Consider the following 14,314-nt stretch of genomic DNA (forward strand, 5'->3'; position numbering starts at 1 on the left):
TGTTAATTATTATCCCTAAGCTTTTCAACTCATTAAGCCTGTTTATATTTACTACCTTGGCCAATGCCTTAGAGTCACAAAATGGTTCTCATACAGGTATGGTTCCCCCTCTACTTGAGTGTGCATTTCTCAAGTTTTAATGAAGGCAAAGGATGTATCTGTTTTCATTAAGAGTGTTGACCCTTTGCTTTGATTTATGGAGGCTGTTTTAATTGCCTTTCCACCATCTAGGCAGAACTACTAAATATGGAGTTTGAGTCACAGCAGTGATTTTCTATCCCATTTTCTCTGAGTAACCAGAAGATGGAGCCAAGCACCCACGAACAGCCCATCCCTCACTACCTGGCCGTGCTCGCTCTGCCAGGGGACCAAGGCATGCCAGCAGTACCTTATATTCCTGAACCATCCCGTTCTGGTTGTCCTCAGGGGGTGGCTGCCAGGTGACCACGATTGCTGTCCCGTTCCCATCGTTCTTAGTTACTGACACACTCTGAGGTGGAGCACTAGGAGCTGTTTGTTTGGAAAGAAGGATTGAACAGTTATGTTTGTCACACCCAGAAGCAGGGTTTTTAAAGAGGAAGATGGTTTCTGGGCTATACAAATGCAATCTTTTGTGCCCCATCCTTCAATGAGGGCAGCCCTGACTACAGGGTAAAATGATATGGAAGGAAAGTGTGTCAAACTGCAACCAGGCTCCTGGGTTCTGCAGTAGTCTTGCTGTGTAGGACAGGAAAAGTCACACTTATCACTAGACTCTCCAAGCTCAGATACCATTTTACCTGAATGTCACAGTCTTGAGCATTGAATTCATCAATGGTCTCAAATCATCTCACCCAGCACCAACATTTTTGAAAAATAAAGACTCTAAACTGACCCCAATCTAAACTTCATTTTCCTCTAGTGTGTAAATAACAATGAGTAATATGAAACTTATTAAAATCAGGACAGCATGTGTTAACACAAATATTAACAATAATTTATGGTTTGCATTTGAAATAGTCCTCCTAAAAACCGGATGCTTAGCTGATGCTTGGGACGAATGCAGCTATGCACACCTCTTGAACCACTTGCAGCAATAAACTGGAGCTACAGGGCATTTATAATGGGGAAGGAGGACAGAAGGGGAAAGGTACACCCTAGAAGAGGCACTGAAGGCACTGGCCACCTCGCACACTCATTATGCCTGTGCAGCAACAAAAGGAAGAGCTTTATGAACCTTCTCTTTTTAACACATGTATGAGATGGAAATGCATAATTTAGTCCACTATATCTGTTGCCTTCATTCATCTTTTCACTTTGTCTCACTGATTGATCCAGATACAAAAGCCTTCTAAAAAGCATGGTTTCCATTCCCTCAACTGCAGTGCTTTGATGATTTCTGTGGTGTCTGCTATCTACTCAAGATAGTGATTAGCAAGTGCTTGAATCTGACAGAAGTCACTTGTGACCAGCCCATGAACTCAGCAGGGAGGAGTGCACACTGCAGGGAAGATAAAGAAGCGCATTTCCCATTGTGTGTTTGAGGGGATTTTTGCACATCCCTCTCTCTCTGTCTCTCGTGCCTGGCTCTGAATATTTACTTCTGTGTCACCAAACAATTCACATAATGATCAGTCCGACACAGCCTCCTCTGCCACAGATTGCTGCTCTCAAACGGCACACACTTCAAACAAAATCAAATAATGAACATATCAGAGGAAAGCTGGCCAGACTGCTACTTCAAAAAGGAAAGATGAAGACAGTCTGGCTCCTACTTGCCTTCTTCCAGGGTCTTTGCAAATTTCACTTCACTGTCTGCTCCCTGAAACTCATTAAAAAAAGGGCGAGCCTTGATTTCGTAGTTTACGCCTTTCTTCAGCTCGGGAATGATAACGCTGTTTTTGGTTGGAGTCCTCACTTCAAAGATTAACCATTCTGACTCTCCGTAGGATGCTGGTGTAGGCCGGTACAGAATTTTATATCCTTGAATGTACTGGGATTGCTGGTCCACCTGGCAAGACAGCAGAACACAGAACACGTCCATAAACAGACAGGAACCAGGGACGATGCCCGTGACACTGTGCCCGGTCCCTGGGCCACCCCGCTCGTGTTACTCAAAGTAAACATCACTGCCACAGCAGACAAAGGCTTCTTGCATTACAGCAAATTACAGGCCTGACTCGCAAGTGCATTAATCTGTTTGATGCTGGTAGAACTGTGCTGGTTTCCCTGGATTTAGGAAGGCATTAAAGGCGGATAATGGAGTTGTATAATGTCTCGGCTCCATGAAACGAACAGTCTTTGCATCCACAGGGGGACACAGCTCGGCACAGGCCAGACTTCTGCCCACCTGAATTTGCACAGCAGCGCAGGGGGCACACAGGGAAAGAGGGATCTACAGTGCCACAGCTCAGGGTGATGAATATGGAGATCAAAGAGAGCCTGCCAACCGTCTTGAGATGTAGAAGCTTCCCAAAACCCAAGCAATGAGCACTGCTTCCTGCCTGCTTCACTCTGGAGAAAGTGAATTGGAAGGACAGCCAGCTGGCACCTTCTCCATGGCTGTGGCTGGGCTCTGTCAGATCTGTCCAAGCGCTTTCCCCCATGTCCACCCCCTCATCAGAAGGATGTTCTGATGGAAGGAAAGGGCTGTTCCAAGAGGGCTCTGGGGAGGCTCATAAAACTCAGTATGGCAACATGAATGAGACTTGGAAACATAGATCAAGCTGATGCTTAGTGCTCCTGAGCGCTTTTTAGACCAAAGTAATTTTATATCAAATGTATGGAGAAAAAGATCTTAATGTAAATAAGGGTGCATTCAATATGTTTGGCTATAACTGAAACAGAAAGCTATCATATACATGTGATCTGTCATGAAGCATACACTATCTTTTAACTACCAATTTCAATTTCTAGTGGATAAGAAAGTCCAATTACAACCACAATAAAAATTTTTAAAGTGCATCAGACTTTCCCTGTTTTCAAAAAATCTCATACAGTGATATTAAAAAACTGTGTGCTTGCAATTTTACTCCGAAAAGCAACATATTTCATTTTTAATAATCACATAAAGAATCTGTGTGTTAGCCGAAAGTGAGGTAATGCTTATTTTTGAAATTGTAGAGAAGCCACAGGCTACCCCAGAGACTGACAAAAAATGCCTTTCTGGAAAAGGCTGTTCTACAAGGAAAGGTCAAGCAAAATCGTGCTAGGAACCTTGAAGATGTTTTAATGTTATTAGCTAAAACAGGAGATTGCCTGCTGCAGGTGGCCATGTTGCAGGTGAGAGTGTAATTACTGTGCAACAGTATTACTGTATTATGGTGCAGCACATATTATTGGTATTCTTGCAGCACTGAGAAGCCCTGGCCATGGACCAGGACTGCTTTGGGCTACGGCTCTTCTACAAAGTCAAAAATCCCTTTGTTCCTGTTCAAAAAACCCTGCCATGACATGGCAGGGGCTGCAGCCTGTGCTTACCCACACTATCCCCATCAATATATTGACATGTTCCGGTGGAAGTCGTAAAAAGACCTCAAAGCTCACTCCCTATGGTTTTACCCCTGTACGTGGTATTACATCCCCAATTTTTTCTTCATTCCGCATTTCATTTTAAAACTGCTCTTCTTTGAATTACATTTTCTTACCTCATTGTTCACTATTTGCAGTTTCCCACATTACCCTCTGTCTTTATTTCTAGTTCAGGATTGCCAAAAGTCTCTCACAGTGAGCCATTTTTAATCCCTTCTCACACCGACGCCTCAACCTTGTAAGTCTACCCGAATCTTTTTTTATGTATATTCCCATCCTCCTTGCTTCAGGACTCCTAGAGCATTGTTTCCTCACTCCCTCATTTCCTCTGTGATATCCTCCACGTGGCCAACTTCCTGCTGCCTCCCACCACACGCCAATGTGACACTGCCCTTTTCATCTCCTCTCTCTGTACCATATGTACTCCCAGGACAGCAGGGAAGCATAGGTTCAGATGAGGCTATATGGATTTGGGTGTGTTTGTCAGTATGTCTGTAGGATGGAGGTAACACTTTCAAACAGAATTATGCAGTATTTCTCTGCACTGGTGACTGACAGACAGGGAAGTGCCCGTGCTATCTCATTAGGGGACTGATACACTCCCTCCTGAAAGCAGTGCAAAGGCTTCAAATGACATGACTTAGGAGGCCTTTGATCAGTCCTTTAGCTTCCAGAGGAGGACTCTGAAACTCTCACCATGTTGTAAACAGCACTCTCTATGGGGACATAGACGGGGAAAATGGGACAAAATTTAATGAAGTGGGAAAGCAAAGCCCAAGTCTCTTCACTCCAGAGAAAAAGGATCTGCAAGCATACAAGCCATACAGCTTCCTGAAGTGTGACTGCACTGCAGTCAAAGCAGGACAATTCAGCAGTACCTGTAACCACCACCATAACACAGATTTATACTCACAGTCCAATGAACTTCAATTGAGGAGGAAGAAAGGATAGTAGGGTTGTGCAGATGTAATACCACGTCACCCAGCTCTCTCTGGACCTGCTTGTGATCCACACCTTGGCTTGTTGGTGGAACATCTGTAATAATTTAAGATTCCATTCTCACAAGTACATATGATTGTTAAAATAAGTACACATAAACACAAATGAATGTATCAAAAAGTATATGATGCTATCACCTACAAAGTTTACCCTAAGCACTTCCCAATTAGGTAAGAAAAAAACTACATCAAATATTTTCCTGAGCAAATCACCAGTGCTGAGGTGGTACCAAGTCAATACACTGCACTTCTTCAGAGAGAAACATGAGGGAAATGCTGCAGAAAAAGACACACCACACTAAAGGATGGCTTTGGTAAATGGCTAAAGCAGTATTTCTTTATTCTTTCCTGTTGGGAAGAAAAAATGTTCTGCAAATTCCAAGAGATCAGGAAACCTGTAAAGAATGGCAGAACCAAAAGCTGTATCTTCACATAAATTCCTGGCAAACTTAGTGTTTTTAACTACAAAATCATGTAACAACCAAAGAAAAAGAAAAATTAGTCACATGGCTGCAGCTTCTCTGATGGTAAGTGGCTTCTGTAAACAGGAGGCAGAGCCTGGGTGAGTCCTGTCTGCATCGTTTGATACTTGGTCCATCTTATAGCTAGAAGAGTTGTTCGTATCAATGAAGGGACAAATTCCTCTCAAAATACTCAATGGTACAATGGAAACATATTCTTTTGTATGCTGAGCCCTTGAAAAGCATATTTAACTGAAGTTGATAACTGTCAGATGCATAAAATTTATAGGGCAGAACTAACAGTGTATCTAAAACAGACATATACTATGGACAGCAGAGTGACACAGTTTCTGTATTGATTTCATACCTCTCTCCTTGATCACTTAATTTTAAAGAAATACCATGCTGAGTATCATTAAAAATCACAGGCTGAGAAATTCATGAAAAGTACTTGAAATTCTTACTTTTTTTTTTAATTAATCTAATTCCAGATATAGAGTAATGCATTACATAAACTTTGCTCCAGCCCTACTACTTCCCTGCCGGACCTCCTCTAGTGAGAAAGCAACATCAGGAAATCTTCAAGGGTTCTGTTCTCTGAAGATTGGAATTGCCTGGGAATTTCCATAGCTGTCTGCTTTCAAGAAGTGCTAAAGTACACAGAATTTTTGTATATATATATATATATGTACAACTACTGTAATAAGTCACTGCAGGTGTGCAGACTATCTTGAAAGATGAGATGATGCATTTACTAAGTGTCTTCTACATCAGTGAGTGCAACAGTTGTAAAACATGATTTTTGCATGGTGGTCATATTCTCCATTTACCAGCTTTCAATCCTGACTAAATATTAGTAAAACCATTGTAAGGTTGCATCAGGACAAGCCATGAGGCCTGCTTTCCTTCCAGAAATATAGTTCTCATTCACACAAAGCCTATGTCACTCTCAACTTTTATCATTCGGTTTCCTCAACATAGGAAACCTCTTCTTCCTTTACAAGAAGCTGGTATTTCTTCAAAGTTTAAGAAGCAAACTGAGGTTTGCGTGCAGTCTGTGAGTGACAAATCTGGATTCTTCGCAAGCAACACTGATAACAACGAAACAACAAAACAAAAAAACTCTCCAATGAGTCACTGCTATTTCCACATGTAGTATGTTCTGCCAAACAGTCCATTTATCAGAGTATTTCCCTCCTCCCAAAGTTTGAAAGCATTAAAGATAGAAGCTTCTGTTTGGAGTGTTGCCTAAACATCACCCTGCTTAGAATGTAAGAGGAAAGTCAGTGGAATAATTAGTTCTATCTTCGCTAGTCATAAAAGATGAGTCATCAGCAATATGAATCAATCTATTCACAGGCTCAGCCATTTGCACATCTGTGCTATACAATGATGTGTGTGTTTCCTTGTTTCAGCTCCAAGCTTCCAAGGCAGGGACTGTCAGTGATAACACCCAAGCATGTGGTTGGTAATGTTGGTAAAGTGTAAAGATGAAGCTAAGTTAGGTTCCTGGACTGGACATGCATTATAGCAAGACAATACCACCCTCTAGACAAAAGTGAACTGGGAAATTTTTGAACTTTTTTAGCTAGACCACAACTTAAACAAAACTGAAATGATACTGGAAGAAGAGCAGAACCTCTTTGAAGAACTTGACACTTGACTGTATTTCTTACTGTTGAAGAAGATTTCATGTACTGGTTGTTATTTTCACTGAGGTTTTGCGTGGCTCTCCGGTTTTCAGTTCTACTAGGTGCCCAGAGAACAGCAAAGCTTTTCCACGTTACTATAAACCATTCAGTTGAGTGAACAGAACATTTACTGTTACTCAGAATCAGGTCAGTGATCAGTTGATTTGGGACAGACACAATACCTCGTCTTCAGGAATGAAACTGCACTACACTCCATGAAGAACAGACTCCCGTAGAACACTGCAGCCTGCCCACATAATAACATGTGTTGCTCTATTTCCAGGAATCAGGAATCAGTAAAAGGTTACTAAATCTTTCCTTAGTAACAGACTTAGGAACCTGTGTAACCCCTCTGCTGTCTACATATATCCACTGAAATTGTCATCCATCAGGAGAAACGCATAATACCAAAAGACAGCAATGTGAAACTGGTCACTCCCCAGGGGAGATCAGCAAGACTTGCTTTCAGACCAATTACCGAAAAAACTAGAAGTCACCAAAAGAAAATGCTTTGTTTCCTCTACAGAACTTCCTTTCAAAAACAAACATGTACTTACTTGTGCAAACAAAGAAACAAATATATAACACAGACACTCTTAATAAGCCAATGGGTCAGTTTCTGCAGTGAGTAGGAAGAGCAGAAAAGCAAACAAACAAAAAAAGTATCATCTGTATCACTTTTCCTTTGAAAAAGAGTATTTCTAGTTTTCCCTTCTTAAGAATGTAAGGATTTCTACTGGGAAAATGCAGGCTTCAAAGTTGCAATGTATTATTCCCTGTACATCATCCAAAGTGTCATTTATTTGCTACAGTGAACACAGCTATTTTTAATTTTACATTACAGCTGGATTCAGTCCATAGCTGGACTTCAGTCACAGCTGGAGTTGGTGGATGACTCCTTCATCCACTTCTACCCAGCCTTTTCTTTCACTTGGCTATCTGTAAGCATTGTCTCTCTTCCCTACTGTTTTACTTCCAACAGTTGTATTATTGAAATACTTTTAACATACTGCCAAAAACTCTTCTTTACTGGCTCATGATGTCAAATTCCTTCAAATTTTAAACTTTTCTCTTTCCTAATGCAGCAGAAATCAACTTAGATTACGTAATTTTTCTCTCTCTGTCTCAGTCCTAAGCCTCATTTGATTCACTGAACATAGTAATAACGTTTCCATGGAATTTGAGGATTTGTGTGGTAACTCAGAAAAACAGAGATTACTTTTGTTACTAACAGGAGCTGCTATTCTGCAAGATGTAACTATCTTTGGATAAGAGATACTAGGGTTCCCTTAGGCAACACAACATGCTGTCAGAGTCTATGTTATAGAGAAATGCAATTTTAAACACAGTATTTTACCGTAGTATACATTATAGCCAGGACAGGCAGACAGTCAAAAGCTACCAGAATTCCTCCATCTGGTATTGCTTAGTCCACTTGTGACAGCTGCTGTGGACACCCAAAATGTTCAGTATCAAAAGCTTACCTTGAGTTTTCACTGGATCAGATATTTGGCTTGGGTCGCTTAGTCCATATGCATTAGCTGCTCTCACAAGGAACAGATAAATTGCATTAGGTTTCAGCCCTTTAACTGCAAAACTCTCCATTTTCACATTTTCAGCTACAGTTTGCCAGCTGCTCCCAGATGCATGGCTAAGGATAAAACACACACACCAGCAGGTTAGCATGTGCTTCTTTAATAACATATTAAACACAAACGTGCGTACAGCAAGATCACGAGACTCGTATACCTGAAGGCCTCAATTATGTAAGAGGTTGGTGTTGCACCTGAATTCAAATTAGGTTGCCATGACAATGTCACTGTATTTCTGCTGACATCTGTAACCTCGGGTTTTGACGGAGCACTAGGAATCAAGTTTGGGTCAGTGGGTCTTGGTGGCTGCACTGGGACTCCAAACTCTGACAAAGGAGAGAGAGAGAAATGCTGAATATGGACAGGACGCAGCTGTAAGCTAAGTGCTGTTCACATCTGCACTGGCAATTTATGACAGAGTCAGATAACTTCTGCATTTCAATTGCTGATTTTCCTTTATGTATTCTCTCCTTGCAGAGGAACCCTAATTGATTTACCTTGGACCTCAATGTATGCACTCCATGTAGCTTCGCCACTCGGGGTTGAAGCGATGCAGGTGTACCGACCGGTGTCACCCAGCTGAATGGGGAAAGAGCAGAATAAATATTTGAAACAATCAGGCACTCAGTGGGCTAGAAAAGTAATTACAGCTCTCTATGTACCCCCATGAATATGGATGAATGTATTAGAGGCTGCAAAAACTTCGAACTACAAACTTCTTCCATTAGAAGTTATGATTTTGTGTGCTGCAGAAGGAAAATGGGTATTTATTTCTGAGCAGTCACAACAGAATTGGAAAAGCTGCACATTCTAATTTAGTGTTGACTATTCTGTAATGAACAAAGTGAAAGCAAATTTTGTAGCATTTATTCCTTACTCTGCAGAGGTCCTAACAAATAAATTGAGAAGGAACTCAGATGACAAGACCCCATGCAACTGTCAACCCTCTACATAAGTAATGCCTGGGGATTTATCAGGACTGAGCACTAGAGAATATGTCATCCTTAAATCAAAGCTTAAATATTCCACAGGGTACACATGGGGTTCCCTGTGTTAGTATAAATTTCAATCTACAGCAGACCCAAAAAGGAATCTCCATATGCTATTCTCATCCAGTCCTGAATGTTGGATTATTTGTCCATATGTGACTTAATCACATTTCATAAGAGTTTCTTTTTTTCCCCCCAAAAGAAATGCTATCCTCCTAAGATCCCAGCCTCACCAGATGAGCTGGACAGAAGTGATCAAAAATCAGAGGTTCAAGTTCTAAGCCAGTTTAACTTGTAAATGGCAACAGGGCTACTCTAGGGAATATGGTAAAGTGATGTATTCAGGCTGATTTCAAAAAATCACTACATTTCAAAACACAGAAAAGATGGCAGAGAATAAGCAGTATGACAAAACTGAACATTTTTAAAACATTTTACAGTGTGCAAGGCATGACCAGCAGCAGTACTGACCAGGTACTAGAACTCCCTGACGAGTATTCGACAGGTGGTTAACCATTTTAAACTATGGTACACCAAAGAGGGAATATGTTTAAGCACTAAAAACCTCTTTTGAAAAAGCTGTGTACATGGCTCTATTACTGCTGTATGCTGAACAAAGGTTTTCTTTATAAACATTTGAATTAACTAGATAATTTTAATCTACTAGGGCTAAAGCCCAAATAATTTAATGATTTGTCTTACTGAAATACAAGTTTTGCTTTCCCTTTCATGTTTCAAGTACCAAATAATTCCCTTAATTAATACCTTTTAAAAAGCGTTTTTCCTTATGAAATCTGAAATAACGTGCCCTAGGCAGGTGTTAAGCAAAAAGAATGAACTATCTGAAAACACACAGTATCAGATATTTTCATACATTTATGCAACATTTCATTAATTCTAAATGTAGGATTTGCTACATCTAAAGTGCCTGGAGGCGAAAAAAACCAAAGTGAAAAAAACAACACTGGCCATTTCAAGTTACCTTGGCATATCGGATCTGCAACGCTCCCGTCTCCAACTGCTTGATGCGAGAGTCCTGGGTGGAAACGAGGATTCCATCCTTTTTCCAGAGGATAGTGGGCATTAAAGTGCCTGTGGCCACACAGTTCAGTACTAAAGTACCATCTACAGCTACGGTCTGATTCACAGGACCCTGTCGAATGACAGGGGGAGGCCGGTCTGCAATCACTGCCAGGAGAAACAACAGGAAAGAGATTTCTGCAACTGGAAGCAATTTTCTAATCATCTAAGCAACAGCAGTTGCTTGAGGCTTTGAAACAAACTAAAGATAATTAAACAAGTAATTAAAGTTGGAGGCATGCATTATTCAGGGCAGGGTGCATTATAATGATGCACAACTACGGAAGTTTAAAATGATTCCCAACACAGGATTTTCAGAACATGGAGAGTATTATTGCACATTTCACTGTGGTATCCTCTAGGCACTTTCTATTTCAATCTCTTTATAAAGTGATAATGGAAAATGAAAGGACTTCCCAAATTCTTCCATCTTCTACCATGTGACAGGCCTGCATAACAGAACTCATACTTCCAGCATTTACAGACAAGAGAAAAAGGATGTGGGCTGTCAGGGGATAACCTTACAAATGCGTACTACTTAAAAAAAACATTCATCACGTTCCAGCAACTCATCTTGGTGCTGCTTCCTAATGGGAGATGCCCAGCAGTGGGGTAAACACAAAGCTAATGGATAGAACTACCATATTAAAGAAATTTCAACTCAGAAATATTTTTCCAGTAGTTTTTGACTTTTAGTTCTGTGATGACTTAATCTGTCAACATGACTTCAAAGCCACAAAGAAAATCCCACAGTGTGTTTACATCAATTTTAATGCATCTTTCATGGGTTATTTAATAACTGTACAGAGAAAGGTATAAAGCAGTCTCAGTATTCACAGAAAAGAATGACTGTCTACATGACTGTCTACCAAAAAAGAGGTAAAAGTTATCTTATTGTGTTTCAGTGATCTGCTGTACCTGTACTATCCACGATGACATGGACTGATGATCTGAAAATAGCCATAACTTTAAATGACATAAATCTGTTCAGCAGTGTCACGGGGCTCACGTAACTTAAAAACTGGTTTGGTAGCTGAAATACAAACCTGAAGTTCTGATAATTTGTGAACATCAGATATTTCTAAATTACTTTTCATAACAACAGACAGGGTGTTAGTACTGCTTTTTTTGGCTAAATTCCAACACCCATAATTTCATTTGCATGTTCAAATGACACTCTGTTTTCAACTGCTTCATTTATCCTTTAGTTCTTGTCCCAACCTGTTGCATTGCACTGTGAGGCCATTAGTATCTTTCTCTGCAGAGACAGTCAAAATAAAGCCCACCTAAAATTTGTATTTGACTTTGACAAGCTTGTAATCAGCTTTGCAGTTGCCAATGGTAAGAGTCTGACCCATCTGTGCTCTAGAGGAGAAATCCAATGCCACTGAAATTCACAGTTAATTTAAGTGCCACTGAAGTTGATGGCAACTCCTATTATCTTTAAGAACACCTAGGTATCATTCAGTATATCCTGCCTTCGCTTTCATGAAAGTACCAAAAAAATTACTGTCCCAAGACATTACAGAAAACAACTACCCATCAGATATCCATATAACAGATATATCAGATATCCATATACCTTAAAATCATATCTCTCTATATATCTATCATATATTTACCTACCATATATATCAGATATCCATATATCCAGACATATAATCCAGTGCATAGAGTAAAGAAAATATATTTAAAGTGGTTTTTTTCCAAGTTCAGATGACATACGTCACTAGCTGAAAAACTCTTTCATTTTCTTAATTTTCTATTTTAAGTTTATCTCTCACTTTGCCCCAGCCTTCTCCCCAGTGAAAAAATTGGATAAAAGAGGATCACAAAATGCGGCTTACCACTTGTGAGAAACCAGAAAGGACGTAGTCCTACTCCTCCAATTTCAGTTCAGGGGGTGTAAATAAAAAATTTTATTCTCCAGGTTTGCTGCATGTTTCTAGTACTGCATTATTTCTATGTTTTCTGTAGTGCAAAGGGCTATTTTATATAAACTATTCTCAGACAACAGCTTCCCTCCTCTTATCCTGTTTCTCCATAAGTGCTAAGATTAAATATTTTCCCTGAGTATCTTTGCTGTTAAAAATATGGAGTATTTCTCAAAATTAGAAACTGGCCCCACATTAGCATGTAGTACTGCTTGTAGTCATGCTCCCTGTAGCTTTTTCATCCTAATTTTTTTCCCAACTACTCCTAAAAAGAGATGTATAATTTTAATTTGTATGTTATCCTGCTGATCTCCACATAGGTTGAGATTTTTTCATTGCAAAAATGGAATATTAAAAAACAGGGGAGATGCTAAGCAAATGGACAAGAATAGGGATAAAGAGCGAGTCAGCAAATAATCTGAAAGTAAATTCAATGTAGTGGGGGAAGGTAAAAAAGAGTCAGATAAACATTAACAGATTTGATAAAAATCCATAAACTGAATGTACTTACCAAATACAAAATGGAAATAGAGTGTAACACAATATCCAAAATTTTAAACCCCTGACAGAGACGGCCAAAACAGGATTTTTATGTTCAAAGACACATGCAATCCACATTTATGCAAAGCAGATTTCAAAGCAGTGTCACATCACTCCACTGCTGTCTTCAAAACAAAAACAAAAACTTGGAAATGATAAACTGAATCCATGATTACCGTCTGTAACTTCCAAGTAGGCTTTTGTTATGATACTTCCTGCAACATTTAAAGTCTGGCAGATATAGTACCCAACATCAGATCTCTGGACATTGGTGATAGTGAGGTCTCCTGTCTGGGAAACTGAAAATCGGCTGGATGACTGAGGGGGCTGGTATGAGAAAAGCAGATTCTGCAAGATGTACGGGAAAGAAAATGAGGGGGGAAAAAGGGTTAAACAAATTCAAACATCAGTAATCTTAACTTTAATATATCTAAACAAATCAATCTTTTTACATTATACAGAAAACTTGCGGTTCTTCCTGTCTTAAGCATGTCTATACCACAATGTGGTATTCTATAGGATCTTTTGTGATAAAATAGGTGCAGATACGCACACATAACTGTGTAAGATTTCTGGGAATGTTCTAACATCCTCTATGGTTAATGTCAGATGTTGCACAAAGTTAAACAGACGCTAGTGAAGATGTGATATGTACAGATACCACAATGGTGCAAGCAACTGTGGTGAACCTCAGTAATTTGCTTTTATGTTCTTTTTTAGAACTTGCTCCAGGGCATTCGATTTCTTTCATTTAAATGCAGATGTTGGTTTACTTATCTGTATTTTAACATCTGCCTTCCTAAGAATGGAGAAGTTTTTTAAAAAAAAAGAGATACTGAGCTTAGTTCACAGAATTTTTGGAGCTGGAAGGGACCTACAAAATCATTGAGTCCAACTCTTAAGTGAATGGTCTGTATGGGGACGGAACCCACAACCTTGGCATTATAAGCACCATGGTCTAACTGATGCTCTTTAGCTCTTGCTAATCATAGTGTTTGTGTTTTATTAAAAGTCTTATGATACAGAAGTAAATCCTATGCCTTTTTAGATAGTTTTGGCATGAAGTACATAGTATTTACCAACACTGGTCAAAAATCAGAATGGCAATCAAAATAATATAAATCCTTTACATCAAATACTGAATCCAAATTTCTACTACTGTCTGAAAAGTTTGTGAATGGAAATACTTAGAGGTTACAGAGCCTATTTTTTAACTCTCTTTCTTGTTTAATTACATTTTGCATTTCCAAAAATCATCCAAAGGAATGGGACACAACACCCTCTACTTCAGTATTAGCAAACCCTGTTCTTTGACCTCCTCTTTCAGTTCCTTCAATCGTCACAAGTGGTCACCACTCAGCAGAGCCAAAAATGAGCCAAAAAAAATGATGTTCTAGACAACACTTAGTAAAATAAGAAAATAAATAAACAAGATCCAGCTAACACAAAAATATAAGAATAATATTCTGGTATACTTATACCATTGAAGATTATCATCTGAATTTGGTTTGTAGTCTAG

The 14,314-nt window shown here is 39.5% G+C and overlaps 1 protein-coding gene across 6 annotated transcripts in view; it reads right to left on the reverse strand.

The window, feature by feature from the left end:
• ROBO1 (roundabout guidance receptor 1) overlaps positions 1–14,314 on the reverse strand; it is a 710,380-nt gene that overhangs the window by 47,002 nt on the left and 649,064 nt on the right. For all 6 annotated transcript variants that reach the window (XM_017829046.1, XM_017829047.1, XM_017829048.1 and 3 more), the window contains 8 exons: positions 12,972–13,143; positions 10,224–10,429; positions 8,750–8,831; positions 8,410–8,578; positions 8,145–8,311; positions 4,424–4,545; positions 1,759–1,990; positions 389–510 (listed from right to left, as the gene is read on the reverse strand). In XM_017829046.1, the coding sequence (XP_017684535.1) occupies positions 389–510; positions 1,759–1,990; positions 4,424–4,545; positions 8,145–8,311; positions 8,410–8,578; positions 8,750–8,831; positions 10,224–10,429; positions 12,972–13,143 (1,272 nt within the window). The remainder of the gene's footprint in view (positions 1–388; positions 511–1,758; positions 1,991–4,423; positions 4,546–8,144; positions 8,312–8,409; positions 8,579–8,749; positions 8,832–10,223; positions 10,430–12,971; positions 13,144–14,314) is intronic.

Source organism: Lepidothrix coronata, unplaced genomic scaffold (genome assembly GCF_001604755.1).
Source record: "Lepidothrix coronata isolate B3197 unplaced genomic scaffold, Lepidothrix_coronata-1.0 Scaffold157, whole genome shotgun sequence".
NCBI classification, from domain to species: Eukaryota; Metazoa; Chordata; class Aves; order Passeriformes; family Pipridae; genus Lepidothrix; species Lepidothrix coronata.